Genomic DNA, 27,365 nt, shown 5'->3' on the forward strand with positions numbered 1-27,365 from the left:
GCACTTAAAACTAGTTATCAGATTAGTCAGTATTTTTATATACAAATATATATTATTTTATTATAATAATATTATATGACCAATAAATATTATTATTATATTTAGTCTATACTTAATTAGTAATAATTTATAATAATATTTATTAAAATTTTATACATAAAAAATATATAATTTATATTTATATTTATCAAAATTTATAACATAAACTAATACAGTTTGTATTCATATTTTTTAAAATTTGTACACATAAATTAATAAAATTTATTTATTAAAAATAATTTAATATTTATATTAGTTAAATTATGACTAAAAATAGTAAAATTATTAATTTCTAAAAGTTTTTTGTTTATTATTTATAATTTATATTTTATTATGTATTTATAAAATATAATAATTAATTTAATAAATAACTTTTTTTTTGTTTATTTTACAAGTAACGTAGTTATTGTTTTTTATTTCCATCATGCCATTCCTCAAACAAATACGTTGGTAATTGTGTCCATAGTGGTAACTCCACTCAAGAAAATTTAGTAAATTCAATAGAATCTATGGCTCTGTCAAGAACATTAGCTAATAGAAAAAGGCTGCCCCAACTACTATAAAGTATAAAGTACTCAGATAACAGTAAAGTCTTGTAATAAGAAGTAATTATAATAATAGAAAAAAAAGTGTGGACTAGTTACATTGCAATATATAGAACAATATATATTTCATAGTTGAGTTCAGATAACTAAAAGTTAAAGAAAGTGTTCTTTATCTTTGTTGTTGTGTGTGTCTATGGCAAAGAAACCTGTCAAATATTCAGTGGTAAGTTGTTATTCTATGATGAAATGTGTCAAACATTTTAATGTATGTTTTTTCTTAGGGTGTGTTTGGTATGCAGGTGAATGCATTCACTGATTCAGCATTCAAAGGGAACCCTGCAGCTGTGTGTTTCTTAGAAGAAGAGAAGGAACAAAAGTGGTTGCAATCTGTGGCTGCTGAGTTCAATGTCCCTGTCACATGTTACTTAACAAGAATTTTTTCACATTCCAACGGAACCTTTCATCACTTTCCTCGTTTTAATCTCAGATGGTTCACTCATGTTACTGAGGTAAGAATTTCTGTAACAATGCTGCATGGTTTGATTTATAGTGATTTTTTGGTAAGCAGTGAAATTGATTCTTCAAATTTTATCTGTTAGTTAAATCAATATTTTATATATTTATTCAATCCAATAAGTACATTATGTTTTTCAACATCATCAATCATGTTTGTTTCTACTCGATTTTCCTTCTCCATTAGTTCTACAAACTAGGAAGAGGTTTTTTTCTAAGTTGTGACGGTTTTAAACACCCACTAAATATTTTTGTAGTTTAAAATTTTGATTTATTTGTTGGTATTTGTTTGTTTCTTCGTTACTCTTCTTGTTATCATTTTTCCCACCATTCATACTCGCTTTAGAAGAGACTGAACAACCTATTTTTTTTTTCTTATTACATGGCATTGATTTATTTTTTCATTTTTATTTTTGTTTGATTAGAGTGTGGTGGTTTTAAAAACTACATTTTGAAAAATTGAAGCAATGTAATTTTGTGAGGGTTTTAAATTTCTTCTAAAATCGAATTGCAGATTTGTGGGAGTTTAAAATCCAAGAATAGATTTTTAAGATATAACCTTATCAGGTAAGGATAGACGTGATTCACATTGAAAAATTTAGAAAATTAAATTTGAAAAACTAATTTGATTAATGTTAATACTTATGTAATGTTGAATTTATATGAAGTTAATAACTAATCGTTATTAGATAATAATTTAATTAAATATATTAAATTATTACTAATAATTTTTAACTATTAATTTTATATAAAAATAATTACACGGTTTTTATTTTTAACTAAATAGTAAAATTTGAAGGACTATTTTGGGTTTTCATCTATTTGTCTGACTCCCATAAATTAATTAGCAGTAAGTAGATGGAGCTGAGTTCGGACAGGACAGTGTTACGTTTCATAAGTGTCAGGGTACTATTATATACTAGTTTATATTAAAAATAATTTAATTATAAAATTAAAAATAGTATAAAGATCTAATTTAAAAAAAAATATAAAAATTTAATTATAAATTTGATAAAATTATAAAAATTAATAAAATAATTAAATTAAATAAAAAATAATATATTCTAAATTTATAAAAAACTGTTTAAATTGGATTCTAATAATCATTCCACAACAGTATTGTGTGTGTGTGTTTTTTTTTCACCAAATTTGTAATATGGAGTTTATATAACTAAATGCAGGTTAATATTTGTGCCCATGCAACATTAGCAGCAGCACACACACTATTTTCATCTGGTTTGGTTGATTGCAATAATGTCATTGAATTTGTTACACACTCTGGAATATTAAGTGCCAAAAGGATCCAAGCCACGTTGCAAAATAGTTCAAAGAAAGACAATGGATTTTTTATTGAATTGGATTTTCCTGCTTACCCTATTACAGAGCCAAACCTTGACGAGACTTCACAGATTTATGAAGCATTGAATTATTGTGCCTCCATAATTGATATAAAGAGGACACAAATTACTGATGACTTACTTGTAAGTTGTAATTATTCCTCAATATAATGTTGGTTTAATTATTCTATTAGTTTTTTTTAGTTTTATTAAATTTTTTAATTAGGTCTCTATATTTTTTTTAGTTGGATCTCTAAATTATTTTTAATTTTATAATTAGGTTCTTTTCATATAAAAAAACATTAAAATTAACAGAATATTTTTTAAAAAATACAGATTTTCAATTATGAATACCTTCAATTTGCAAAAAAAATATTCAGAACTCTAATATTTTTTACACTAAAAATACCCTAATTATAAAATTAAAAACAATATAAATACTCAATTAAAAGAAAAAAATATAAAAACCTAATTAAAAATTTAAAAAACTATAGAAATCAACAGAATAATTAAACCTACAATGTTATAATTTGTCTATTAAACATAAGACACCATATTGAAGGAAACTTGTAGCTTATGATTTGTTTGTGTTAGGTTGTAGTGTCATCAGGAGAAGCTGTAAGAAAAGTTGAACCGAAATTCGATGCAATATCCAAAATTCCTGGAAGGGGAGTAATTGTTTCAGGGATAGCTCCTCCAAGTTCCGGATTCGATTTTTACAGTCGATTTTTCTGTCCGAAAGATGGAGTCAATGAGGTAAAGATACTATGACTGCATTGTTTGTCTAATTCAGAAACATAACATAATAGTAAATGATTATTAGTAGTATTTGGTATTTAATTAAGGATCCTGTATGTGGAACTGCACATTGTGGGTTGGCATCATATTGGAGCAAGAAGCTAGGCAAGTGTGATTTCAATGCTTATCAGGTACTACTATTCTCTAATTTGATCTTATTAATTGTTAGAACAATAGAAGATGCTTTTGAAAGTGTTGATTTGAGCAGGCATCAGAAAGAGGAGGAATTCTCAACATTCATATTGATGCCAAGAATCAAAGAGTGCTTTTGCGTGGAAAAGCTGTCACTGTTATGGAAGGCTGTCTTCTTGTCTAGTCTTGTTCCTACTTCCTAGCTGCAACTGCTTCATGTTTTGTATCAATATATATATATCCATGAAAAAATGGTTACAATTAATTTTAAATTAGGTTTAGAATTTTATTTATCATTTTATTATGGTTGAGTTGTCTTTTTATGACTTTAAAGTCACAGGTTCTAGCTACTGATGTAATTATCAAGTTAAGTTGCGTATATTATATTCCTTGGATGCAGTCCTTTCTTGAATCCTATTTTAACGCGGAATATTTGTGTACTAGACTGCTTCATCCTTTTTATTATGTAATCATGATGAAATTTGAGGGATGAGAGTGAGTAGTGTTTGAGAAGAAGAATAACACAATATAGCTATAGCAAGTTTAACTTTAAGTTAGTGCTCTACTCAGCTAATTCCTTTTCAACATTGGCCTCACTTGTAAATTTCATACTCATTCTATTGAAATCAGTTATAATTATTACAAGTAAATGTTTAAAATGGCCTCTGAATTTTAAATTATTATCCAATTTAATCTCCCATTTTAATAAATAACCAATCAAATTCTTAAAATTTCAAAAAATATATCTTCACTGGTCCTTTAGAAAAGTATCTTCTAAAAGTTGATGACATGAAACGTGAAATGCCAAGTGAACATTGGATGAAACGACAGTTGTTGAGGAAGGAACACCCTAAACATGTGAAGACGAAGTCATTTTAAGATCTTCTCCTTTTCGAATAAATTATTCGTATTGGTCTTTCCCATTATCAACGTTTTTCTACCTTCTTCCGCTACAACGCCAAGGTGGAGGATCTGCCATAGTAGTGTGCCAGTAAAGTTGGCTGGTATAGGTAAAAACCTTCAAGATTTTACTCTGGTGAATTTTAGCCCGTGCCTGTCCCATTGAGACTAATGGAACACCTCGTACAATCTGACACACTCTAACTTGGGTTTTCAGGTTTATTAGAATTGTATTTGACTCCTAAAAGATTCAGGTTTTGAAAAAGGCATACCATAGGATTTAATAAATTGCTGGACTCTACCCCAGACATATGCAACCCGAATTGTTTTATTGAGCTGAATACGTATATTTTACATGAGGGCAGGCCCAATTCGTGGTTTGGCAAGAATGTTTCTTAAACTTTTTTTTTAATTCATGACCATACAAAAAACAAAAAAAGAGAACTCCATGAATGAGAAAAAATGAAAAAAAACAAGTGAAAAATGGAAAATAAAAATATCTAATGGATGGTAATCTTTAAGAAAATTTCATCGGTAAGAAAAGAAGGGAAAATGAAAAAGAAAAATCTTTAATAATATGTAAAATAAAAAAGAGAAAATGAAAAACGAAATTCATTCATAGTTCATACTATTGATTAAAAAAAAAAGCCGGCAAGAGGGATTTTTAATATGCCAACATCTTAAGGTCAGATTCAGAAAGAGCTGTAGTTATGCATTCAGTCTGGGATGCTGGTGACAGCCATAGAAACATAGACAAGCGAACCTACACTTTGAAGCATAAACATTTTGAAGACTTTCAACACATCTGTATTCTTTAAGATCAAGTGTTGATGGTAGGTACATTTTATTTCTGTTCTGCATTCTTTGCTATTTTGTTATGTTTGTAGAATTACTAGTACATAAATTTGTAAAAAAAAATTATACATATATAATAAAGTAATGTGATTCTAGTCATTTTACAAACATTTCATGATGAGTAAAAATTTCTAAGAGTAAAACTAAAAAAAATATTTAGAATCAAAGTAATGTAATTAAGTGTAATTTACTTAAATGTGATTAAAAAATAATTGAATAACTATATACAGTAAAAGATTGATATTAGTGAAGGATAAAATTAAAATTTATTTTTATGTATTGTTTTTGTCTTCAACGTTTTCGTCCTATTTAAGTCCCGAACGTTTCAAAATCGTCTCAATTTTATCCTGTCGTCAATTCCGTTAACATATTCCTAACGGCAAAATAACATTGAGTCAATTTTAAAACGTTGGAAACTTAAATAGAACGATTCAAACGTTAGGGATAATTTTAAAACTTATTATAAATGTTGAGGACAAAAACAATACTTTACTCTTATATTATATATACTATGTACATTATTTTACTAATAATATAAATCAATTTATAGGAAAAAAGAAATGTTTACAAACGTCCAAAATAAGGTCCCCTGCTAAAGACCTAAAACTTTAGGTTTTGTTCTAATTTAGTGAACTTTTTTTAAAACAAACCCCACATTAGACTTCAATTTTACGGATTTGGATCTTCTAATGTTTGAATTTCACTTTAGAGAGTAGAGTGTGATCTTCTATCTTTGAATAGTTTCTCTTTCATATTTAGAGGATCCGAATCCCAATTTTACTTGCCCCAGATCTGTTAGTGTTTTTGTTCGTTCATTTGCCAAAACAAAAATTATTCTCACATGCAGCAAACAAAGAAAATATTTCTCCTGGCCCAACTTAGAGGCCCACAGTATATCCACAAAATTATTTTAAAAGGTACTCTATCCTATGAGAGTAGATCCTCTCCAGTAAAAAAAAAAATTGGATGGTGTCCAGTGGAGATCTCACCTTTCATTATTCTCTCTCTCCTATTTAATTTTGATCCCACTTATAAAATTAAAAGTGAAAGATCACACTTTATTCTCTCAAATATTAAAAAAATGGAGAAGATCCATTTCCAACATATGTATATTATATATTCATCCCACTGGAAATAGGCCAAAATGAAAATTCGAAAAGAACATCTTCTACCGGATTTCAGGTTAAAAGCAAATCCTCGATGACTGAGCCACTGAATTTTAGAAACACATTTCTAAATTTTTCATTGTCACGATGGTAGGACAGTATAGGCGTCTCAAACACCTCATTTAATGAGGCGCTTCCTAAATTTAAGACTCACCTTTTATTCTCTCTATATTTTTTTCCACACTTATTCATCTGATTAGTCTTACATAATTGTACCCGCAACCAAACAATAAAAGCTAACAACTAAAAAATTAATTATTAATCATCAATCATGATATATAAAAATATGTATTTAGAATTTCAAAAGATTATTTTATTATATCATTGTAAATAAATTAAATCAATTATTTAATTTAAAAATATAATCAAGATATAAATAATTAATTTAATGTCGAATTTTTAATATTAAAAATATTTTTATATTTGATTATAACATCTAAATATCTCTCTCAATTTATGCGTAAAGATATGTGTCCTTTCCTGTCGGCTACGATCTCTTTTTTGATTGCCTCACTGGCTCGCTCCCAATCCTCTATGTCATGCCATTCATGTTGTCACTTGACCTCTAAGTTTGATAATAAATAGCTAGAGTAATATAAGTTAGGAGCTGATATGTGCAGGATTAGTTAGTCGTGTTGATAATTATAGTAGATGACACCTCAGCATTGGTTATTAGTTTGTTAAAAGGGTGCTGATCTAGTGCAGCTAAGGTGTAGTGAAGGTGCTATATATATATATTTGCAACTCACCTGTAAGGTGTGATTCACCATTTTATGCTATCAGGTATTTTGCAATTGTGCCTTTCTCTCTTTTTTCTCTCACTGAAAGTGCAGCTACTCACACTTGCAACACCTTTAACACGGTGCGGTGAGCGTGGAGTGTGGCAAGCACTGAGGTTCAGATTGAGGAAGGTGCAGCTTGATCTAAAATCTTGCTAATTTTGCAAGAGCTCAGTTATGCGAATGGTGATCCAAATCCCTTTCTTCTTGATCCAGATTCTGTAATCGTTCTAAACTGAAATTTCTTTGAGTTTCTTTTCAATTCAGTGTGTAATTCATCTAATTTCAATTTGTGCTTAATCCGTTGGATTTCTTTCTATCTCCATCTAATTTCTCAAGTCAAATTCATTCTCTCCTTCTGTCTTTCTTCACTTCCTACGAACTTATACGATAGAGCTTGATGAGAGTGCGCCGCCTCACACTTTCTGTAACTGTGAGAAGGTGACTCCAATCAACGAGATTGTAGGAAGAAGATTAATCATTGAGGCTTCTGTCAATCGACGTTGCTGGAAGGTGCGATGGAAGGTGTAAATGCAGAAGCGTTAATGAATTTTCTAAATCAGCTCACAACATTTCAAGCGAGCATTAGCAAGAAGAGTACCAAACCGAATCAGGATCCAGAGAGCATCTATTATCTTCATCCCTCTGAGAGCATTGGTATTCCTCTTACTACTGTTATTCTCGATGGTAAAAACTATGGTAATTGGAGTAGATCTGTGCTGTGGGGACTGAAAGGGAAGAACAAGATGAAGTTTATTGATGGTAGTTTGCCTAAGCCTAATAAGGATGATGAAACCTTTGAGGCATGGGATAGGTGTAACACTTACGTCGTAGCTTGGATAAGCCTTTTCCTTAGTCCAGACATAGCTAGAAGTGTTGTTTTGGAACAATGTGGCCAACAATCTGTGGAGTGAATTGAAGCACAAATACTATCAAGGAGACAGATTTAGAGTGGCAGAGTTACAAGAAAAGTTGTTTTCCATCAAACAAGGGGACCTAGATGTGACGGCATATTTCACAAAGTTAAAATCCATTTGGGAAGATCTTGACAGTTTTAAAGTTGTACCCGATTGTGAATGTTCAAACAAGTGTAATTGTGGCTTAAGTGTGATGCGACAATATCGAGTAGAGGATCATGTAACACGATTCTTAAGAGGACTAAATGAGCAATACTCCACCGTTAGATCTCAAATTATGTTGTTGGATCCTCTCCCTGATGTGACCACTGTGGTATCCATGTTGACACATCAGGAATGACAATTTCAGAATCCAGATGTCGCTTCAGACATCAAAATTGCCTATGCTGCCATTCCCTCGAACACTGCAGGATCATTTCAAGGCAGAGGGAGAATGAGGGACAGAGGTGGACGATCCCAAGGTGGTAGAAGTTAGGGAGAGAAAGGCAGACCACAATGCTCTTATTGCAGAAAGCTAGGCCACAGTGTTGACGTATGTTACAAGAAACACGGATTTCCACCACATTTAAGAGGTAAAAATGCTGCAGATGAAAATGGAAGCTTCACAGCAGCAACGAACACTGAGGGTGAATCAAGAAAACTCAGTTAGCACGACAACTCATCGCATTCCTCCCATTTAGAGAGAGTTTGAAGTGACACACTGGAATTCACCCTTGAGCAAAAGCAGGCATTGCTCACTCTTCTCAACAAGATTCATGGAGAGTAGCCTCGTAGCATCAACGTGACAGCATCAAAGGTTTCAACCGAGTTATCTCATCAAGGTAATTCAGTGCATACACCAATCCTTCATCTAGGGAAGTTGGTAACAGTCATGCATTTTAAAATAAGCATCAATGCATTGAATATTTCTTCAAACAGGTTCTTCTCCTGGGTAATCGATACTGGTGCAATTGACCATGTATCATATTGCCTTAATGATTTTTTCACATATAAAGAAATAGCTCCTGTGATAATTAAGTTGCCCAATGGGGCCTGGAATACAAGTAGAATCATGGGAATTATTGTTTTCTCAAACAATCTATTACTGCACAATGCCCTTTACATCCCATCTTTCAATTTCAAGCTCATTTCTGTTTCAAAACTCACCTCGGCATTGCATTGCCAAATGAATTTTACTGACACAAAGTGTGAGATACAGGATCGGAGCTCGATGAGAATAATTGGAACAGCTAGAGAAAATGGTGGTCTCTACATATTAAATAAAGAGGCTTTAAAACTCCCCAAGCCAAGTACACAAGTATGTTCGGTTGTAAGCAATAATCACAGGAAAGACTGCTGTATTTGGCATTACAAGTTGGGTCACTTGCCAAATGATAGACTAATAAAGATGAAGAGAGACTTCTCCTTCATCTCATTTGATAAGGCAACAACACCATGTGATGCTTGCCATCTAGCTAAACAGAAAAGACGTCTTTTTCCTGTAAGTAGTTTTGACCCAACTCAATTGTTTGAGCTTGTACACATAGACATTTGGGGGCCACTTAGAGTGCCATCCACCAGTGGATATCGTTACTTTCTAACCATGGTAGAAAATAAATCAAGATATACTTAGGTGTACTTGATGAAATTGAAGTCTGAAGTATGCAATTTGGTTCAACATTTCATCACTTTTATACAAACTTAATTCGATAAATCTATCAAAATCATTTGAACTAACAATGGTCCAGAATTTCTCATGGAATCCTTTTTTGCTAAAACTGAAATTTTGCATCAAACTTCATGTGTTGAGACTCCTCAACAAAATGGGATAGTAGAAAGAAAACACCAACATATTCTTAACATCACCAGAGCTATACTATTTCAATCTCACGTCCCACATTGTTTTTGGAATTTTGCTATTAAGCATGCTGTTTTCTTAATGAACATGATTTCTTCTACTTTTCTCAAGGACAAGTCTCCTTTTCAAATTTTGCATCAATCTCTTCCTGATCTAATGACCCTAAAGGTCTTTGGTTGCTTGGCCTATGCCATCACCATCAATGCTCACAGGTCCAAGCTGGATCCTCGAGCTAGGAAATGTGCCTTCCTTAGATTTAGGGAGGGGACAAAAGGATATGTTTTAATTAACTTAAAATCCAAAGAAATTTTTGTTTCTAGAAATGTGGAATTTTACGAAAACCATTTTCCTTTTGCACAAGATAAAAACAATCATGCATCAACACTAGAATTAGAAATAAATAAAACCATTGCACCACCTACACTTAGACCTGAAACATTGGAATTGGATCATGGTTCTTCTTCATACGAGCACACGAGTGACTCGTCGAGAGTCACTGAAGGTGACTCAACAAGTCAAAGGGAAAATACTCAAGAACTAGTCAGGAAAGACTCACAACTAAGATATTCGGAACATAATATACAAAGAAAATCCACAAGGGAGAGAAAGCCACCAGCTTATCTAAAGGATTTTGTTTGTATGAGCACCACCATTGACAGAGCTAATCCAAATCAAACCATCAATGATAAAGTCAGGTATCTAATGTCAAACTTTGTGTCTTATGAAGCTCTTTCTGCATTACATAAAGCATATTCACTTGCACTAACCAATTATATCGAGCCGAAGTGTTATGAGGAGGTGGTGTTACAACCCTGTTGGCAAGACGCGATCAATGCTGAGCTTAAGGCTCTAAAAATGAACAAAACATGGAGGCTTACAACTCTATCTCATGGGAAGAAAGCGATTAGAAGTAAGTGGATCTTTAAGATAAAACACAACCTGGATGGTTCGATAGAAAGGTACAAGGCATGGTTAGTGACAAAAGGGTACACACAAGTGGCTGGTATTGATTATCTAGACACATTTAGCCCAGTGATAAAACTAAAAACACTAAGAATTGTGCTAGCCTTGGCTGCCATGAAAGGTTGGATGCTTAAAAAAGTTGATGTAAATACTGCGCTCTTGCATGGCGTACTCAAGGAGGAGGTTTACATGAGGCCACCACAAGGTTTAGAAGTTGAAGATGGGAAGGTGTGCAAGCAAATCATTGTATGGACTCAAGCAGGCTAGTAGGCAATGGAACCACATGCTATATTCTGTCTTGGTAGAAGCTGGATACACCAGGTCAGCATCAGACCATTGCTTGTTCACGAAAGGGACAGAATCTGGTTTTACAGCGCTGCTGGTCTATGTGGATGACTTAGTGATAGCCGGAAATGATGAAAAGGAAATCGATCGAATTAAGAGGATCTTGGATGAGAAATTCAAGATCAAGGATATAGGAGATTTGAAGTTTTTTCTAGGGATAGAAGTTGCAAGATCAAAGAAAGGTATTACTCTCTATAAAAAAAATATGTGATGGACTTGTTAAAGGATACAAGATTTGAAGGTTGCAAACCAGCAAGAACACCATTAGACTATACTGTGAAGCTGTCCAGAGAAAGAGGAGAACCACTAAAGGACCATTCAGCTTATAGGAAGCTAGTTGGGAGGCTCTTGTACTTAGCTAACACTAGACCTTATATAAGTTACGCAGTTGGAAAGGTCAGTCAGTTTTTGGACTGCCCAACCACGCAGCACATGCAGGCAGCACATCATGTGCTTAGGTGCTTGAAAGGAGCTCCATCAGCAGGCCTGTTTTTCACATCAGAACCAGATTTCAACTTGACTGGGTTCTCAGATTCGGACTGGGCAGCATGCTCAGACACTAGGAAATCAATTTCAGCCTATTGTTTCTACCTGAAAAACTCACTCATAACATGAAAGAGTAAAAAGCAATTGACAGTGGCTTCATCATCCTCCGAGGCAGAGTATCGAGCATTAGCGAGTGCGACTAGAGAGGCACAATGGATTAGTTACATCTTGAAGGATCTGCATATCTCTCTTACCAAGGCTATCAACATCTTCTGTGATAGTCAGTCAGCAATATACATAGCATCTAACCCTTATTCCATAAAAGGACGAAACACATAGAGGTGAATTGTCATGTGGTGAGGAATAAAGTTCAAGAGGGACTCATTCATTTACTACCCATCTCAACCCATGAGCAAGTGGCTGATTTGCTCACCAGAGCACTTGCACCAACTGTTAGTGTTGCAAGTGTGAGGAGTGTTGAAGTTAGTCCCACATCAAAGAAAGCAAGGAAGAGTGAGGAGTTTATAAGATGAGAGACCCATTAACTTGACACCATAAGGTTTTGAGTTAGATGTGGTGTCTTCTCATCTTATGTTCTCTCACTTGATTCCTCCCCGAAGTCTCTCCGATGGTCGAGAGCTCCCCACAGTTGGCCCACAAAGTGGTATCAGAGCCGATGGTTTAATCGGTCTGGTTTTAAGGAGTATTCAAGGTGAAGCATCGAAAGTCTTCCTGGCAAAGGTGGTTCGGGCAGCGTGTCCCGCGGTGTTTTGCGGCGGTGTGATGGACGAATACTCGTGGTGGCGGAGGAGCTAGAAAGAGGGAGAGTTGATGCTTGATGTGGAGACTCACACTTGAGGGAAAGATTGTTAGTGTTGCAAGTGTGAGGAGTGTTGAAGTTAGTCCCACATCAAAGAAAGCAAGAAAGAGTGAGGAGTTTATAAGATGAGAGACCTATTAACTTGACACCTTAAGGTTTTGAGTTGGATGTGGTGTCTTCTCATCTTATGTTCTCTCACTTAATTCCTCCCCAAAGTCTCCCCGATGGTCGAGAGCTCCCCACGGTTGGCCTAACACCAACTGTGTTTATTAGTGGGCTCCGAGATAAACTAGGCATGCTAAACATATACGCTCCTAATTTAAGGGAGGGTGTCACTTGACCTCTAAGTTTGATAATAAATAGCTAGAGTAAGGTAAGTTAGGAGCTGATATGTGCAGGATTAGTTAGTCGTGTTGATAATTATAATAGATGACACCTAATTTAAGGGAGGGTGTCACTTGACCTCTAAGTTTGATAATAAATAGCTAGAGTAATGTAAGTTAGGAGCTGATATGTGCAGGATTAGTTAGTCGTGTTGATAATTATAATAGATGACACCTCAGCATTGGTTATTAGTTTGTTAGAAGGGTGCTGATCTAGTGCAGCTAAGGTGTAGTGATATATATGTATTTGTAACTCACCTGTAAGGTGTGATTCACCATTTTATGCTATCAGGTATTTTGCAATTGTGCCTTTCTCTCTGTTTTCTCTCACGAAAAGTGCAGCTACTCACACTTGCAACACCTTTAACATATGTCTCACGAGGAATCAAATCACAACTCTCTCTCTCTCATTGCACTGAGCTTGTCACATGTTGTGGAATTTTTGCTACATTTGACTCTCTCTCTCTTTCTCTTTCCTCCTACATAGTTAAGTCTTTGCATTTCCATAATTTTTTCCTATACAACTTATTTACATATGCAATAAGTCCTTGATTATTAACCGACTCTTAAATGAAGTTTTGACACAAAATAAATTAGTTTTTAATTTATTGAATTAAAAATTATTGTAAAAAAACTAAAAAACAAATAAATGAATAAAAAAATGCATTAATATCTAATTTTATTTAAAATTTAGCTAGTTTGAGCTGACTCAACATAACTTGAATAAACTTTTTAATAATTTTTAGTCCTACCATTATAACTTAAACCTTGAATCTTTGATTAAATAACATACTAAAGTAGCATTATATATAAATATTTTCAAATGAACTACATGTATCTTTAAATAAAGTAAAACAAAAAATAAAAAAAAATGTATCATTTTATTTATTACCTCCAATAATAGATCATTTTGTAAAAATGGTTACACACACTACTTACTTGAAGCACATTAGTATTGGAACAACATATTGCTATTAACAGGAATATCAAAAGGGAGTAATAACAAAAGCCAGCTTAAATAATAGAATAATTATTTAAATTAGTCTTTAAAATTTTTAAAAATAAAATATTTTAGTTTTTATTGATTTCAAAATAAATAAAATAATTTTCAATGTTTATTTCTATTAAATAATACAATTTTTCATTAACTGTTGTAATTAGTCAATAACTTGAATTACTCTTAAGTGTGCATGTGTAAGATGAATAATTGTTTAACAAAACTACATTGTCTTAAACCCAATTCCAAGATGAAAACAAATAAATAATAATAAAGATGAGAAAAAGCCAAGTGGAACACGTAATATGCAAAATAGTATTGGGGACCCGTGACAATTGGTAGGCTTTCAAGTTTCAACACCAGATTCCACACTCCCTTCTTCTTCTTCTTCTTCTTCTTCATCCATGGCAAAGAAACCTGTCAAGTACACTATAGTAAGTTCATCTTTGATCCCTATACTCTGTTTGTTTTTGTTATGAGAGGAATTACCATTTTGTTGGTTTATAGGTTGACGCATTCACAGAGTCAGCGTTCAAGGGGAACCCTGCAGCTGTGTGTTTGTTAGATCAAGAGAGGGAACAACAATGGCTGCAATCTGTAGCTGCTGAGTTCAATCTCTCAGAAACTGCTTTCTTGATTACAATTCATAATCAAAACTCTAATCCTCGTTTTGCTCTCAGGTGGTTCACTCCTGTTGCTGAGGTCAATATTCTCCCATCCCACTCCTACAAATAATATTTTTTTGAATAATACTATTCAAAATAACTTTGATTATTTGTCTGTTGTAAATTTAGTTATTCTATTATCACAAATTTAATTACTATTATGTAATTAGAAAAATATGCGAAGTATAAATATACAATGACTCATTTAATGAAAGTGGGGACAAGTGACTGCAATTTTTGGGACGGAGATTAAAGTTTTGATAACATTTTTGTTAAAAAATATTTTTATTTAATTTTTCAAATGCTAAATTTATTTTTCAATTTTTATATTAATTGAACATAATACTAAGACATAATTCAATTCAGCATTACCAAACACAATACAAAGACTAACTGTCTCTGTTTCCAGTCTTAATTTTAATCTCTCTATCTCTGTCTCGGTCTCTCTCTTTAGTGATGTCATGATGTCATGTTTGATTATTTTAGTAGCTAAAGTAGGTTTGAAAGAGAATTTGAGATTGAGAGATAGAGATTGAGAAATAGAGACTGAAATAAATTTAAGTATTACATTTGGTATAAAGTGAAAGACAAAAATCAAAATAAGAATAAAATTCTAATTTAATTTACATAAAAGATAAAGTTGGAATTACTTAATTGAAATAGAGGTATTTTAAATATAAAATGTTATTAAAATTTCAGTTTTCGTCTCAAAAAATTTCAATCTCCTGAATTTTTACTTTTTGAAAATACTGAAATACTGAAATTTTAGGTAGCGTTTGGTGGAGAGACAGAGACAGAAAGACTGAGACTGAGAGACAGAGACTGAGAGACAGGGATTGAAACAAATCTCAGTATTCTGTTTGGTGCAAAATAGGAGACATGAATTGAAATAAGAATGAAACTCTAATTTAATTTGCACAAAGGGTAAAATTGGAATTAATTAATTGAAATGAAAGTATTTAAGGTATAAAATGTTATTAAAGTTTTAGTCTCCATATCTAAAAATTTCAGTCCCCTGTGTCCCTACTTTTTGGAGGTACTGAAATACTGAAATTTTAGAGACAGAGACAGAAATTTTAGTACCAGTCTCTGAACTAACAAACACAATACTGAGTCTCAGTCTCTCAGTCTCTGTCTCAGTACCTGAAAACAAACGCTAGACAGTGATTGAAGTTTTAATACCAATCTCTAGATCAACAAACATAATATTGAATTCCAATCTCTCACTCTTCTCCCGATACCTCAAAACAAACAAACCTTACCTTATTATTGTTTAGTTAAAAAAACATATATAAACCAATATATAAATATACAAATACATAGAGATTAATGGAACATTTTCTTTTATTCTTTTTAAAGTACCTAAAATGAAAATCAATAGGCACTTTGTGATTAACATAAAGAGTAGCCTTTAATAATACATGGATGATTCTTATGCAGGTTAAACTATGTGGGCATGCAACATTAGCATCAGCACACACACTATTTTCATCTGGTTTGGTTGATGCCAATAGTATTATTGAATTTGTTACTCTCTCTGGAATACTAACTGCCAAAAGAATCCCAGCAATCAATGAAGAAGAAACCAAGGATGGATTGTTCTATGTTGAATTGGATTTTCCTGTTGACCCTATAAAGGAAGAAGAATCCAACTTTGCTGAGATTTCTTCTCAAATCTCTGAGGCATTGAGTGGTGCTAACATAATTGATTTAAAGAGGACACAAGATTCAGAAGACTCACTCGTAATTACTAACTCTACTATCTACAAATAGTTTATTTATTACTGTCAATAATGTACGTACAAAAATTGACAGAAATAAATAAAAAGACAGAAGATTAATAAACAAGTTTTTTCTGATCAAGATTACATAATTAAGGTTATTATTTTTTCTTTTCATAGGTTGTACTAGAATCTGGAGAAGCTTTGTTAGAAGTGGAGCCAAAAATTGATGCAATAGTTAAACTTGAATGTGCTAGAGGTTTGCTTGTTACAGCAATTGCTCCTCCAGGATCAGGATTTGATTTCTACAGTAGATGTTTTTTCCCCAAATATGGAATCAATGAGGTATGTATACTACTACGGTAACAGGGAAAAAATGTAATTTACCATTATTCTAACATTTTGACTAGTGAAATTTACTCTTCAAACTTTTAAAATGTACAATTTGTCTCCCTAGAGTTATGAAAAGTTAATAAATTACTAGAAGAGTTTAATTTTGATGTACTGACAGTGTAAAATGTCGTGCAATTACATCCGTTTTTTTAGATGACTATTCAGGTGGTCAATATGAGAGGTAGTTATTTTTGCTGATATGACAATATATAATTGGATGCAAGTGTAAAACAGTGCATCAAAATTAAATATTTAGTAGAAGAGTTTAATTTTGATGCACTTGCATTGTCTTTTTTTATTTATGCATTTGAAAAATTTAAGAGATAAATTGAATATACGAACTGAATTTCAAGGTGGTAAATTGTTCTTACATGCTAATGTCTTAACTCTTAAGTCTTAAGGCAGTAATTGAATGAAGACTCGATCTAAGGTAAAGTTGTTACAATTAATTTTAGGATCCTGTGACTGGGAGTGCACATTGTGCATTAGCATCATACTGGTGCAAGAAACTAGGCAAGTGTGATTTCAATGCATTTCAGGTATACTATTCTATCTTTGATTCTTTGCAATGATCTTAACTTATATAATTTATGAGCCTAAATTATTAAATTTATCCAATAAGCACATACTGTAATTTGAGCAGGCATCAAAAAGAGGGGGAGTTCTGAATATTCATATTGATGAGAAGAGTCAGAGAGTGCTTTTGCGTGGAAAGGCTGTTACAATTATGGAAGGCTGTGTTTTGGTTTAGTAGGGTTTACATCAATTCAGTTCTTGACTTCTTGTTGGTCCTTTAATCAATTTTTATCAGCACTTAATTCAAAATACTCATGTTAGACAAAACAAATTTGTCTTCGTTTTATGGGGTAATGAATTTTCATAATGCTTTTATCTTTAATTTGAATAATAACCTTTAAATATTGTGCAATTAATAAATAGTCAAAATAGTCTTTTAAATTTCATTCGTCAATCTAAGACCTTCTCCAGTAGGAACTCATTTCAATTCTTATTTATGGCCCACCTGTCATAAAAAATAACTCTACATCAGATTTTGCGTCATAACCAATAGATAGAAACTCAAATAATCTCTCTCTTCTCCATTAGAAGGAACTAACTTTAATCCCTATTGTGGTCTCACTTAATTAATTAATTAAAATAATTAAAATTAATATAATAATTATTTTTATAATAATATTATTTAAATTTATAAATTCAAAATAATTCAATATTATAAAATATTAAAATAAATAACTTAAATTTGATTAGTATTTTAAATTTTATAAATAAAAATAAATAATCCAACTAAAAATTATTTTATAATATATAAAAATTAAATTTATTTTTTATGTAAAATAAATTTAATTAATTATAATTTAATATAACAATATAAATAATATTTGATATTGATTTAACATAATTCTTTATATTAATTATAATTTAATATAACTAATTATTGTTTTAATTAATATAAATAATTAATTAAATATATATATAAGTATTTAATATATATATTTAATATATTTTTTATTTTTTATTAACTTACCACATGACATGATTTTATTGGTTGTTGCAAGTCTCTGTTTAGAGGGACTCTCAACCTTGATTCCCGTGAAGAGCTCTCTTTTCCTTTTCACTCCAATGATAATTGAGTCCCATATGTCAGAAAAGAAACTTTATTTCTTAGCATTGGAATTGCTCTAATTGATCTTTTAATTTTTTATTAAATCAGACTAATCCATCAAATTCATTGAAATTTTGTAACAATAACAAAGAATTTAATTTTAATGTTTTGACAGTATACATGTTCTTTTAATTACATTCATGTTTTAAATAAAATAATGTAAAAATTAGTTATTTTTTATTGATAATTTTATGGGATTAGATGTATCTATAAAAATATCAAAAATTAAATTCAATAACAGAAACATTAATTTAGATTATTAAATGGTAAGCATCTTGAATTCTATCTAAAAAAGCCTTGTTGGCTAATTCTGAATTCTTTTGAATGCTTGCCCTCCAAGTTTGTCGTATCAATTGTTCTCATGAAAATCTTCAAGCCACTTGCTATAATTTCTACTTAATTATTCATTTTTTTTTATATCATGATTTTAAATGAGACATTTAATTTGAAAAATCTTTACAAACTTAAACAATTTTATAATTTAAATTTATATGATTATATATTTTACGTCTTTAATTTAATTATAATTCTTGGTTTTTGCTATCTTGTTTCATGCAAGAGCAATTTAGAGCATTCTAATAAATTATTTTTAGAATATTATTTTTGATAGTTTCAAAAAGTGAATTGCTTTAGAATTAAAATTTGCATTGGAGTTTATTTATAAAATGAAATTGGTGTTATATTAGAAATACAGTAATTTGATAAAAAACCAATAAAATTTTATTATTCATATAATTATATTGATAAAATAATATAAACTTTTAATTAAATTAATATTAAGCATTAGAAAAACAAATTTTACTTTTAATTTTAAATTATTATTTATTATGATATATAATCTTACAAATATTGATATAAGACTCAAAATAAAATAAAATTAAAACTAAATATTAAAGATGCTCTCAGATTTAAATATATATTAAGAAAAAAGAAAAACCTATAAAAAATTAAAAAAAAGCGCATCATCAAGATTGAGGTGCACAAAAATCATCAAAATTTCACATAAAATTTTATAATTTTAACATGTGTACTAAAAATACAAAATAAATAAATTTTTTAACTAATTATACTAAATATATATTAAAATTACTAACAAAATATATATTAAAAACAAATTAAATTATATATATTTACGTATAAATATATAATAATTAATTTTAATATATACTTAATATTTGTATATATTAATATATATTTTATATGAATAGATATGAAGTATTATTTTTTTTTTTTCTTTTCATCTCCTTGTTGCTCCCCACTTTTTTCAGCAAAGACTGCTCAATACCCCAGCTTGTTGAATAGTAGTAATTGTCAACAATTTCCCAAAATAATAATAATAATAGAAATAAAAAGGAAAGACTAACAGAAAGCGTTGACAGTTGACACTTACATTTACAAGGTTCTTACATCTTAGGAGTTTGGTTCATCAGAATAAACCTGTGTTCTTCTTCTATGGCAAACAAATCTGTCAAGTACACTCTGGTATTCTTGAATTATTACTCTTCCTGCAAATGATTATTTATTCATATACAACAATTAAGATTTAATATTGTGAATTTATGATGATGAATAGGTTGATGCGTTCACAGAGTCAGCATTCAAGGGGAACCCTGCAGCTGTGTGTTTGTTAGATGAAGAAGAAAGAGAAGACAAATGGTTGCAATCTGTGGCTGCAGAGTTCAATATTTCACAAACTGCTTTCTTGACTCAAATACATAGTAATAATCATCATAATGGATCATATTCTATTCCTCGTTTTGCTCTCAGATGGTTCACTCCTCTCATTGAGGTTCAACTTAATTTACTTTTCTTTTCTTAATTTTCATCCTGTTTAAGTTAAACCTTTTTCTAACAACTCTATTGTTAATGCTAAGGGTAATTTCGTAATTTTCCTTATATATTAGGTGATATTCTTGAAACCATGTTTGGAATAGATATAAAGAGATAGAGGAGAGGAGACAGATAAATATTTTGTATCCATATTTCAGAAATTTTTTTTTACATAGAATCAATTTTTAATTAGCAAGTTAACTTTTTTTATTGTAAAAATATTTTACTTTTATTTTTTCAGAAGGTTAAGAGTTAGGATTTAGGATTTAAAATGTAGATTTTAAAAAGTTGTAACTAAAAAAATTGACTTTTCAGTTGAACTAGAAAGATATTGTGTTAGACAGTAAATTAATATATTTTGTGTCTTCTTAACAGAAAGAACACAAAAACACCAATAAGAGACAACTTAAATTTTGTGTCTTGTTCTATTATCAGAACCAAATGCAGCCAAAGATTACAATCTTGTGTGAAGACAGTGTAATAATATCTTAGCTTCATTGCTTATTGATCAGGTCAAACTATGTGGGCATGCAACATTAGCAGCAGCACATACACTATTTTCATCTGGTTTGGTTGATGGCAATAATAATGTCATTGAATTTGTTACACTCTCTGGAATAGTAACTGCCAAAAGAATCCCGGCAACCAATGATGAACAAGAAGAAAGCAAGGATAGTTTCTATGTTGAATTGGATTTCCCTGCTGACCCTATCAAAGAATCCAACTTTAATGAGACTTCTCAAATCTCTGAGGCATTGAGTGGTGCTGAGATCATTGATCTAAAGGGGACACAAAACTCAGATGACCTGTTTGTAATCTCCTAACTTTACTATCATTGTTAAGATCTACTAAAAAGTGACTGTTATAAATATTTGTAAAGAGAAGTGATCAATTTATACCTATGAAGACTATATTTTCAGCAAACATTTGAAGTTTATGGTTTCTTGATAGGTTGTAGTGAAATCTGGAGAAGCAGTGACAGAAGTAGAACCAAAACTTGATGAAATTGTAAAATTTCCAGGAAGGGGACTAATTGTTACAGCTGCTGCTCCTTCAGGCTCAGGATTTGACTGCTACAGTCGTTTCTTCTGCCCGAAATTCGGAATCAATGAGGTAAACTAATGTTTCTTCAGTTGCATTATTAATATGATGATGAATTGTTGAAGCAGACATAAGATCTTAGTAAGATAAACTTAAGAGAAGTTGTTCATTTAGTACAATTAATAAAAGGGTGTTGTATCATATGTATATAAGGTTGAAATAGAATCTTAAATTAAAATCAAATAGGTCAAATTAGAACTAGTGATGAGATGAGATCATATGGTAAATTTAACTTGCAATTTTTTTTAGGATCCTGTTTGTGTTACTGCACATTGTGCCATAGCATCATATTGGAGCAAGAAGCTAGGCAAGTGTGATTTAAATGCTTATCAGGTACTATTCTTTAATTAACTTATTGTGTGATTAATTATCTTTTTAGCCTAAACTAAATTTTATTCAAACTCACTATTATTTGATTAGGCATCAAGCAGAGGGGGTGTTTTAAATATTCATTTTGATGAGAAGAAGCAAAGAGTGCTTTTGCGTGGAAAGGCTGTTATAGTGATGGAAGGCTGTATTCTGGTGTAACATAATTGCATGCATTTGGAGGAAGAATGATGTTATTTGAAACTTAATATTTATGTTGCATCTTAAAAGATCTTAAGGGAAAAAAAATAAGTGGAGTTAGCCTGAAAGGCAGAGACCACATCAAAATTTAAATAAAGGTGATAAAATGGATGTTGACATGATGTTCCAAAAAAAATGTACACCTCTTTTAATTGTTTTTTTGGAATAATGATTTTTAATGATATCTAGAACTTCTGAATTGCTAATCTCTCAGTGGATTATGTATATGATTCAAAATTTTACCGAAAACTTAGTATGATTATGCTCATCTAGTCATAACTTAGTATGATTATGCTCTTCCAGTCATCTTTGTTGAGCTGAATAAATTGTTCCGATCAATCATATAAGTTAAGAACGGAATGAATTTACATCAATTTTGTTTATATTTAGATGATATTACACATGATGTTCTTGTTTTTTTTTTTAAAAGATCTTTTTCTATAAAAATATTTGTATGCGCATAACAACTAAACATAACTTGATCTTATAAAAGTTATATTCTCCAATAATGCATTGCTCCAATTATGCTCCCAAGGTAACAACATTTTCACCACTTATTATGAATTTCTCCTAATTCTCAACAAATTACCCAACCTTCTAATTTTAATTTATTTATCTATTTTTGTAGAGTTATTATACCTTTAAGAAAAACTGCACCATGTGTCAAAAGGAGGCACAAAATTTGCTATCAACCGCAGATGGTAATGTGGTCATTTAATTTATCCACTTCTTTACTTATCTGATTTGAAAAAAACTCCTTATGCTAATTTTCATATTAATTAACATTCACATGATTTCCTAGGTGAATACATCATATATGCGGATAGAGGAAGAGTCACAAATCTCAGAAAAAATAATGAATATGAACATTAAAGTGAACCAACCAAAAAGTCAACACCAACTGGTCAAAGACTACTCAAAGGTTATGAATTAGTAGACCTAATGGAATTGGAAAAGATCAATAAAATGATGGGGAGTGATAGGGGAACAATGAAAATTTTGAGCAACATGAACAACCACCAATCAAATGAAAATACACTACACCCTAATTTAATGCTATTAATCAAATTTACTCTTTTAACCTTATTAATTCACATTGTTTACACATTGTTCAAAAATCTTGTTTGTTACCTATACTTTTCCTAAAATGATATAGAAGAAATTGGATTTCACCAAAAGTAGAAGTGTGAGAATGACTTTTAAGGAGGAAAAGAAAGATGGGCTTCTCCAAAATTGATCCAACAAGGGCCCAACAAAAATAATAACCCAAATCATGTTGGGCAATGTTGTTGCAAAAACACTAGCCCAATTTATGTAGGGCATGGTCCTTACCCAAATGAGTCAAATGCAAGGAATGGCACAAGTGCTTGTGGTGCTTCCCAAAATGCATAAAAGGAAGATGCGAACTCAACTAATTTATGGTATAGTCCCTGCTCAAATAGATCCAATTCAGATAGTTACACAAGTGTTACCAATAGTGCTCTCCAAGATGGACCAAAGTCAACTATTATTGAGTATAATAGTGATGATGCTTGTAGTACTATTTTCCTTCAATGGACTTGTCCTTCAACTCAAGGAGGGGGGGGGGGGGGGGGGGGTACTTCTAATGCTGACTATAACCATCATAATTACCTCATAGATCCATATGGTTATATATGGCAACCATTACACTCCACACATGGGAACGGGGGCAAGGTTGGAATCCGATAATTGCATAATAATGTTAGCACCAAGATGTGCACTCAATAACTCTCCCACCACAATAAGTTGATGATGTCCCTTATATCACGTAGTGTTATTTCTTTTAGTTATTTATTTTTTATTTTATATATATATATTTTTTCATTTTCACTATGTGTCGGGTTTTAACTTTTAATACGGTTGTTAGTCTCTATGTCAAGATTATTTGTCATAGAGTTATGTCCATTTAGAATCATTGCATGCAGCAATATCATAATAAAAGAGTGGAATTATATGGAGTAAAATGTTTGAACTTGTTTTATATGCTGATCTTCGTATATATAAATGAAAATGCATGTCTAATAGTTGATGGTACTATGGTATAAATTATCGACCCTAATCCTATATATATATATATAATCTAGTTAGATAAAAACACAATAGAGTAGTACAATAATAATTAGAAGCTGAATTTTAATATGACTATATTATAGTCGTTGATTATATAAATATTGTTAAAATTAAAGTTATTTTTTATATTTTTATAATATTTTTTAATAAAATAACACTTTTAAAACAATATTATTTAACAAAAAAAATGTTACTTTAATTTTAATAATATCTTTTAAAATATTATTATTACTATAATTTATATAACATAATCATCTTAAAATGACCCTAACTAAAGCTGATGATAGAGAGAACGCTCCTCAAAATAAAACACGAAGCCTTATATAGTTGACAAAGCAAGAGGGTATGATTATCATATGGAATCATGGCTGAAATGAAAAGAATGGCGATTTTAAATAATCTAGTTAGAAAGAATAATATACAAAAGGTTTAATTATTTAGTTGGTTGCCTTGGTTCTATAGTTTCGCAAAATTTTCAATTAGATCTTTATACTTTTTTCTTTTTAATTGAGTTCTTGTACTAACATTTTTTTAATTGAATCTCTATAATTTTTTTTCTTTTATTTGATTTCTGTACCAATTTTTTTTGTTAGTTGAATCCCTATAAATTTGAGCCAATTACTACTAAAAGGGATCTAATTGAAAAAAAAATAGTGTAAAAATTCAAATAAAAATAAAAAATATAAAAATTTAATTAAAAATTTTATAAAACTATAGAGATTAATAAAATAATTAAACCTATACAAAATAAATTAGAACATTGTACTACTAGACAAGTGAATCCATATAACACTTGATTTGTTTAGAAGAATCGACAATATTATCACATGTTGAAATTTGAATAAGATAATCCTTGCACATTTATTAGAAGCAACAAATCATGAGATCCAAGAAATACTATATGATAGGATTTTTAAGAGAAATCAGATTCGATAGATCATGGCATGCTGTTATTCCATAGGATCCATACGCTATATTATATTCCACCGCTACATCGATCAATGTATTACAATCAATTATTATAGATGCAATTAGAAAACCCTAATAATTTTACAGTTTTATATTTCTAACGTGATACACACTGGAATATCTGATCATCATTATCATAATATAATAATTGATCCTTGCTCATCTATATAAATTAAACTAATCTATTGCAATTATATCCCACTTAGTTTTGTCTCCATTGATAATAGTTCCAAAAAATGCCACATTCTCTTTCACTATGGAGCTTCACCTTCTTCTTACTTCCCATTCCAACCCTACAGACAACTCTATTCTCACCAGTTTCAAAGGACAAATCCACCAACCTCTTCACTCTTTCTGTGTACCTCAAAACCCCACTTCGCCCCACGAAGCTCTTCCTTGACCTCGCTTTCTTGTTCCCATGGACACTTTGTGATGCTAACTACAACTCCTCCTCTTTTCGCTATGTCGATTGCGATCGCACCTTTTGTTTTTACCTCGGCTTCGGTGGAGCTTCTTGCACCAACTGCACCGAAGCCGGTCTCTCCGACCCTAACTGCATTCCAGAAAATCCTATATGCGGTGCATATCCCGAAAACTTAGTCGTTAGAGACTACGATTTTGATGCCACGCTTATTGACACGCTGGCACTTCCTAGTGCTGACGTGTCAACTAAAACCCACCTTATTTCTCTTCCAAATTACACGTTTTCTTGTGCACACTCTTCTCTTCTTAAAGGTTTACCAAAAGATGTAACCGGTTTAGTTTCATTGAGCCGTTACAATCTCTCTCTTCCGAACCAAATTAGTTCGGCTCTCTCGGTTCCCAACACTTTTGCGGTTTGTTTTCCTGGTTCATTTAAATCAACAGGAGTTGCTTTCTTTGGATCCAAAGGACCCTACTACGCTTTTTTTGAAAATTCCAAAATTGACCTTTCGAAATCACTTATTTACACTCCACTCATTGTGAATCCAGATGGCATTGGCGATACTGTGATTTCTTATTCCGATAACCCACCTTCCTATGAGTATTTCGTTAACCTAACTTCCATTAGAATCAACGGTCAAAATGTCCCGATCAATGTTTCTCTATTGAATATTGATCATGAGAACTTTTTGGGTATTGGTGGCACCAAGTTTAGTAGTAACACTCCGTACACTCTTCTAGAAAGTTCTATCTACAAAGCATTTACGAAATTGTTCATAAAAGAGGCAAGTTCGTCTAGGTTTAACCTCACGAAAACTAGTCCAGAAAAACCTTTTAGCGTGTGCTATGCCGCGAGATTGGTCAAAGTGACAAGTATAGGTCCGGATGTGCCGACCGTTGATCTTGAGTTGGGAGGGAAGAAGGGTGTGGTGTGGAGGATTGTGGGTGCAAACTCAATGGTGAGGGTTAAGAATAAGAAAAATAATTTGGATTTGTGGTGTTTGGGTTTTGTTGATAATGGAGTGAATAAGAAGACATCCATTGTGATTGGTGCCAAGCAACTTGAAGAGAACCTTATGCAGTTTGATATTGAATCTAACAAATTAGGGTTCACCTCTTTGCTTACGTCTCACTCACTCAAATGTAGTAATTTTAATGTCACTGATTTTGCAAAAAATAATTAGAAGTTTAGAACAAGCAACGAAGTTGATGTCCTAATAATGTTGATGTCCTTTTGCTTTGTATGTTCAATAAGCTAATCACTCGAGTGCCTAGCTAGTTATTTAGTTAAGTTCTTGTAGTAGTAGTACTACTACTACTGTATTATATTGTTTTCATAATGCTTGTAATAATTCTAAAGAAATGTCTTGGAATTGAAGCAACTCTTGTTTTATTTCAGTTCGGGCGTTATTGAATATATTTTGAAGTGTGTTTATTAGTCACAAAAAAACAGCTAGAACTTGCTTTATTTAACCAAACATTTTCAATTGTTAAATGACTAAATGTTGTTGATTGACAAAAATAATTTCCTCATGCAGTAGAACGTAATTAAGGCGTATGTCAATAATGAATAATTTAGTTATTAAAGCTAGGAATTCTATGATGCCCTATCATTGAAGCTAATTAGTGGTCGATGCACAGACAAGGACACGAGAGATATTTACAACAACTGAACTAAATAAGAAAAAAAAGTTGACAAGTTATAAAGTATAAACCTATAATGACCATATTAAGTTGTCAAATCACAATCCGTGATAATTAAGAATGCATTGTATATACATTTCGTTTTCATATCAAATCCACAACAACAACAATATATAAAATAATCAGCAAATTGCTCTAGACAAAGTGAATCCCTATTAGTAATTGTTGACTACATATACAGACAATGTTTAGAACATGGCAGTGATGGCACCCGAATCAATTATGAAATATTGCACATTAAAAAAGCTATTCGACAATTCATCATCAACAGATCCAAGAACCAAAGCAGAATAGTGGTCAACCTTTACATGCTCACAGATCATATATAATTAATTAATTTATAAAAAGAAACAAGATGCTATATTATTGATGTGCAACTGTTACATATAATATATTAATTGATATTAT

The 27,365-nt window shown here is 31.3% G+C and overlaps 4 protein-coding genes across 4 annotated transcripts; all 4 read left to right on the plus strand.

The window, feature by feature from the left end:
• Positions 1–725: 725 nt before the first annotated feature.
• Positions 726–3,548, plus strand: LOC130958392 (uncharacterized). Its single transcript, XM_057885212.1, has 6 exons — positions 726–807; positions 884–1,093; positions 2,279–2,578; positions 3,029–3,190; positions 3,280–3,363; positions 3,441–3,548. Exons 1-6 carry the CDS (start codon positions 778–780, stop codon positions 3,546–3,548), a joined length of 894 nt encoding a protein of 297 aa, XP_057741195.1. The 5' UTR covers positions 726–777.
• A 10,503-nt stretch (positions 3,549–14,051) lies between these two features.
• Positions 14,052–17,489, plus strand: LOC130960335 (uncharacterized). The gene is made up of 6 exons (XM_057885716.1): positions 14,052–14,246; positions 14,320–14,514; positions 15,918–16,220; positions 16,379–16,543; positions 17,047–17,130; positions 17,235–17,489. The coding sequence occupies exons 1-6, from the start codon at positions 14,217–14,219 to the stop codon at positions 17,340–17,342; spliced, it is 885 nt and encodes a 294-aa protein (XP_057741699.1). The 5' UTR covers positions 14,052–14,216; the 3' UTR covers positions 17,343–17,489.
• Positions 17,490–19,520: 2,031 nt separating this feature from the next.
• LOC130962284 (uncharacterized) lies at positions 19,521–21,969 on the plus strand. Its single transcript, XM_057888480.1, has 6 exons — positions 19,521–19,754; positions 19,846–20,061; positions 20,615–20,914; positions 21,054–21,215; positions 21,453–21,536; positions 21,624–21,969. The coding sequence occupies exons 1-6, from the start codon at positions 19,725–19,727 to the stop codon at positions 21,729–21,731; spliced, it is 900 nt and encodes a 299-aa protein (XP_057744463.1). The 5' UTR covers positions 19,521–19,724; the 3' UTR covers positions 21,732–21,969.
• Positions 21,970–25,066: 3,097 nt separating this feature from the next.
• Positions 25,067–26,623, plus strand: LOC130963508 (probable aspartic proteinase GIP1). The gene has a single exon (XM_057889615.1). The coding sequence runs from the start codon at positions 25,067–25,069 to the stop codon at positions 26,435–26,437; it is 1,371 nt and encodes a 456-aa protein (XP_057745598.1). The 3' UTR covers positions 26,438–26,623.
• The last annotated feature ends 742 nt before the right edge of the window (positions 26,624–27,365 follow it).

Source organism: Arachis stenosperma, chromosome 2 (genome assembly GCF_014773155.1).
Source record: "Arachis stenosperma cultivar V10309 chromosome 2, arast.V10309.gnm1.PFL2, whole genome shotgun sequence".
NCBI lineage: Eukaryota > Viridiplantae > Streptophyta > Magnoliopsida > Fabales > Fabaceae > Arachis > Arachis stenosperma.

Coding starts and splice junctions, on each gene's coding strand:
- LOC130958392 (XM_057885212.1), top strand. CDS start 778: ATGGCAAAGAAACCTGTCAAATATTCAGTG. Junction 808..883: donor AACCTGTCAAATATTCAGTG/GTAAGTTGTTAT, acceptor TTTGGTATGCAG/GTGAATGCATTCACTGATTC. Junction 1,094..2,278: donor GGTTCACTCATGTTACTGAG/GTAAGAATTTCT, acceptor AACTAAATGCAG/GTTAATATTTGTGCCCATGC.
- LOC130960335 (XM_057885716.1), top strand. CDS start 14,217: ATGGCAAAGAAACCTGTCAAGTACACTATA. Junction 16,221..16,378: donor AAGATTCAGAAGACTCACTC/GTAATTACTAAC, acceptor TTCTTTTCATAG/GTTGTACTAGAATCTGGAGA. Junction 16,544..17,046: donor CCAAATATGGAATCAATGAG/GTATGTATACTA, acceptor AATTAATTTTAG/GATCCTGTGACTGGGAGTGC.
- LOC130963508 (XM_057889615.1), top strand. CDS start 25,067: ATGCCACATTCTCTTTCACTATGGAGCTTCACCTTCTTCTTACTTCCC.
- LOC130962284 (XM_057888480.1), top strand. CDS start 19,725: ATGGCAAACAAATCTGTCAAGTACACTCTG. Junction 19,755..19,845: donor AATCTGTCAAGTACACTCTG/GTATTCTTGAAT, acceptor GATGATGAATAG/GTTGATGCGTTCACAGAGTC. Junction 21,216..21,452: donor CGAAATTCGGAATCAATGAG/GTAAACTAATGT, acceptor AATTTTTTTTAG/GATCCTGTTTGTGTTACTGC.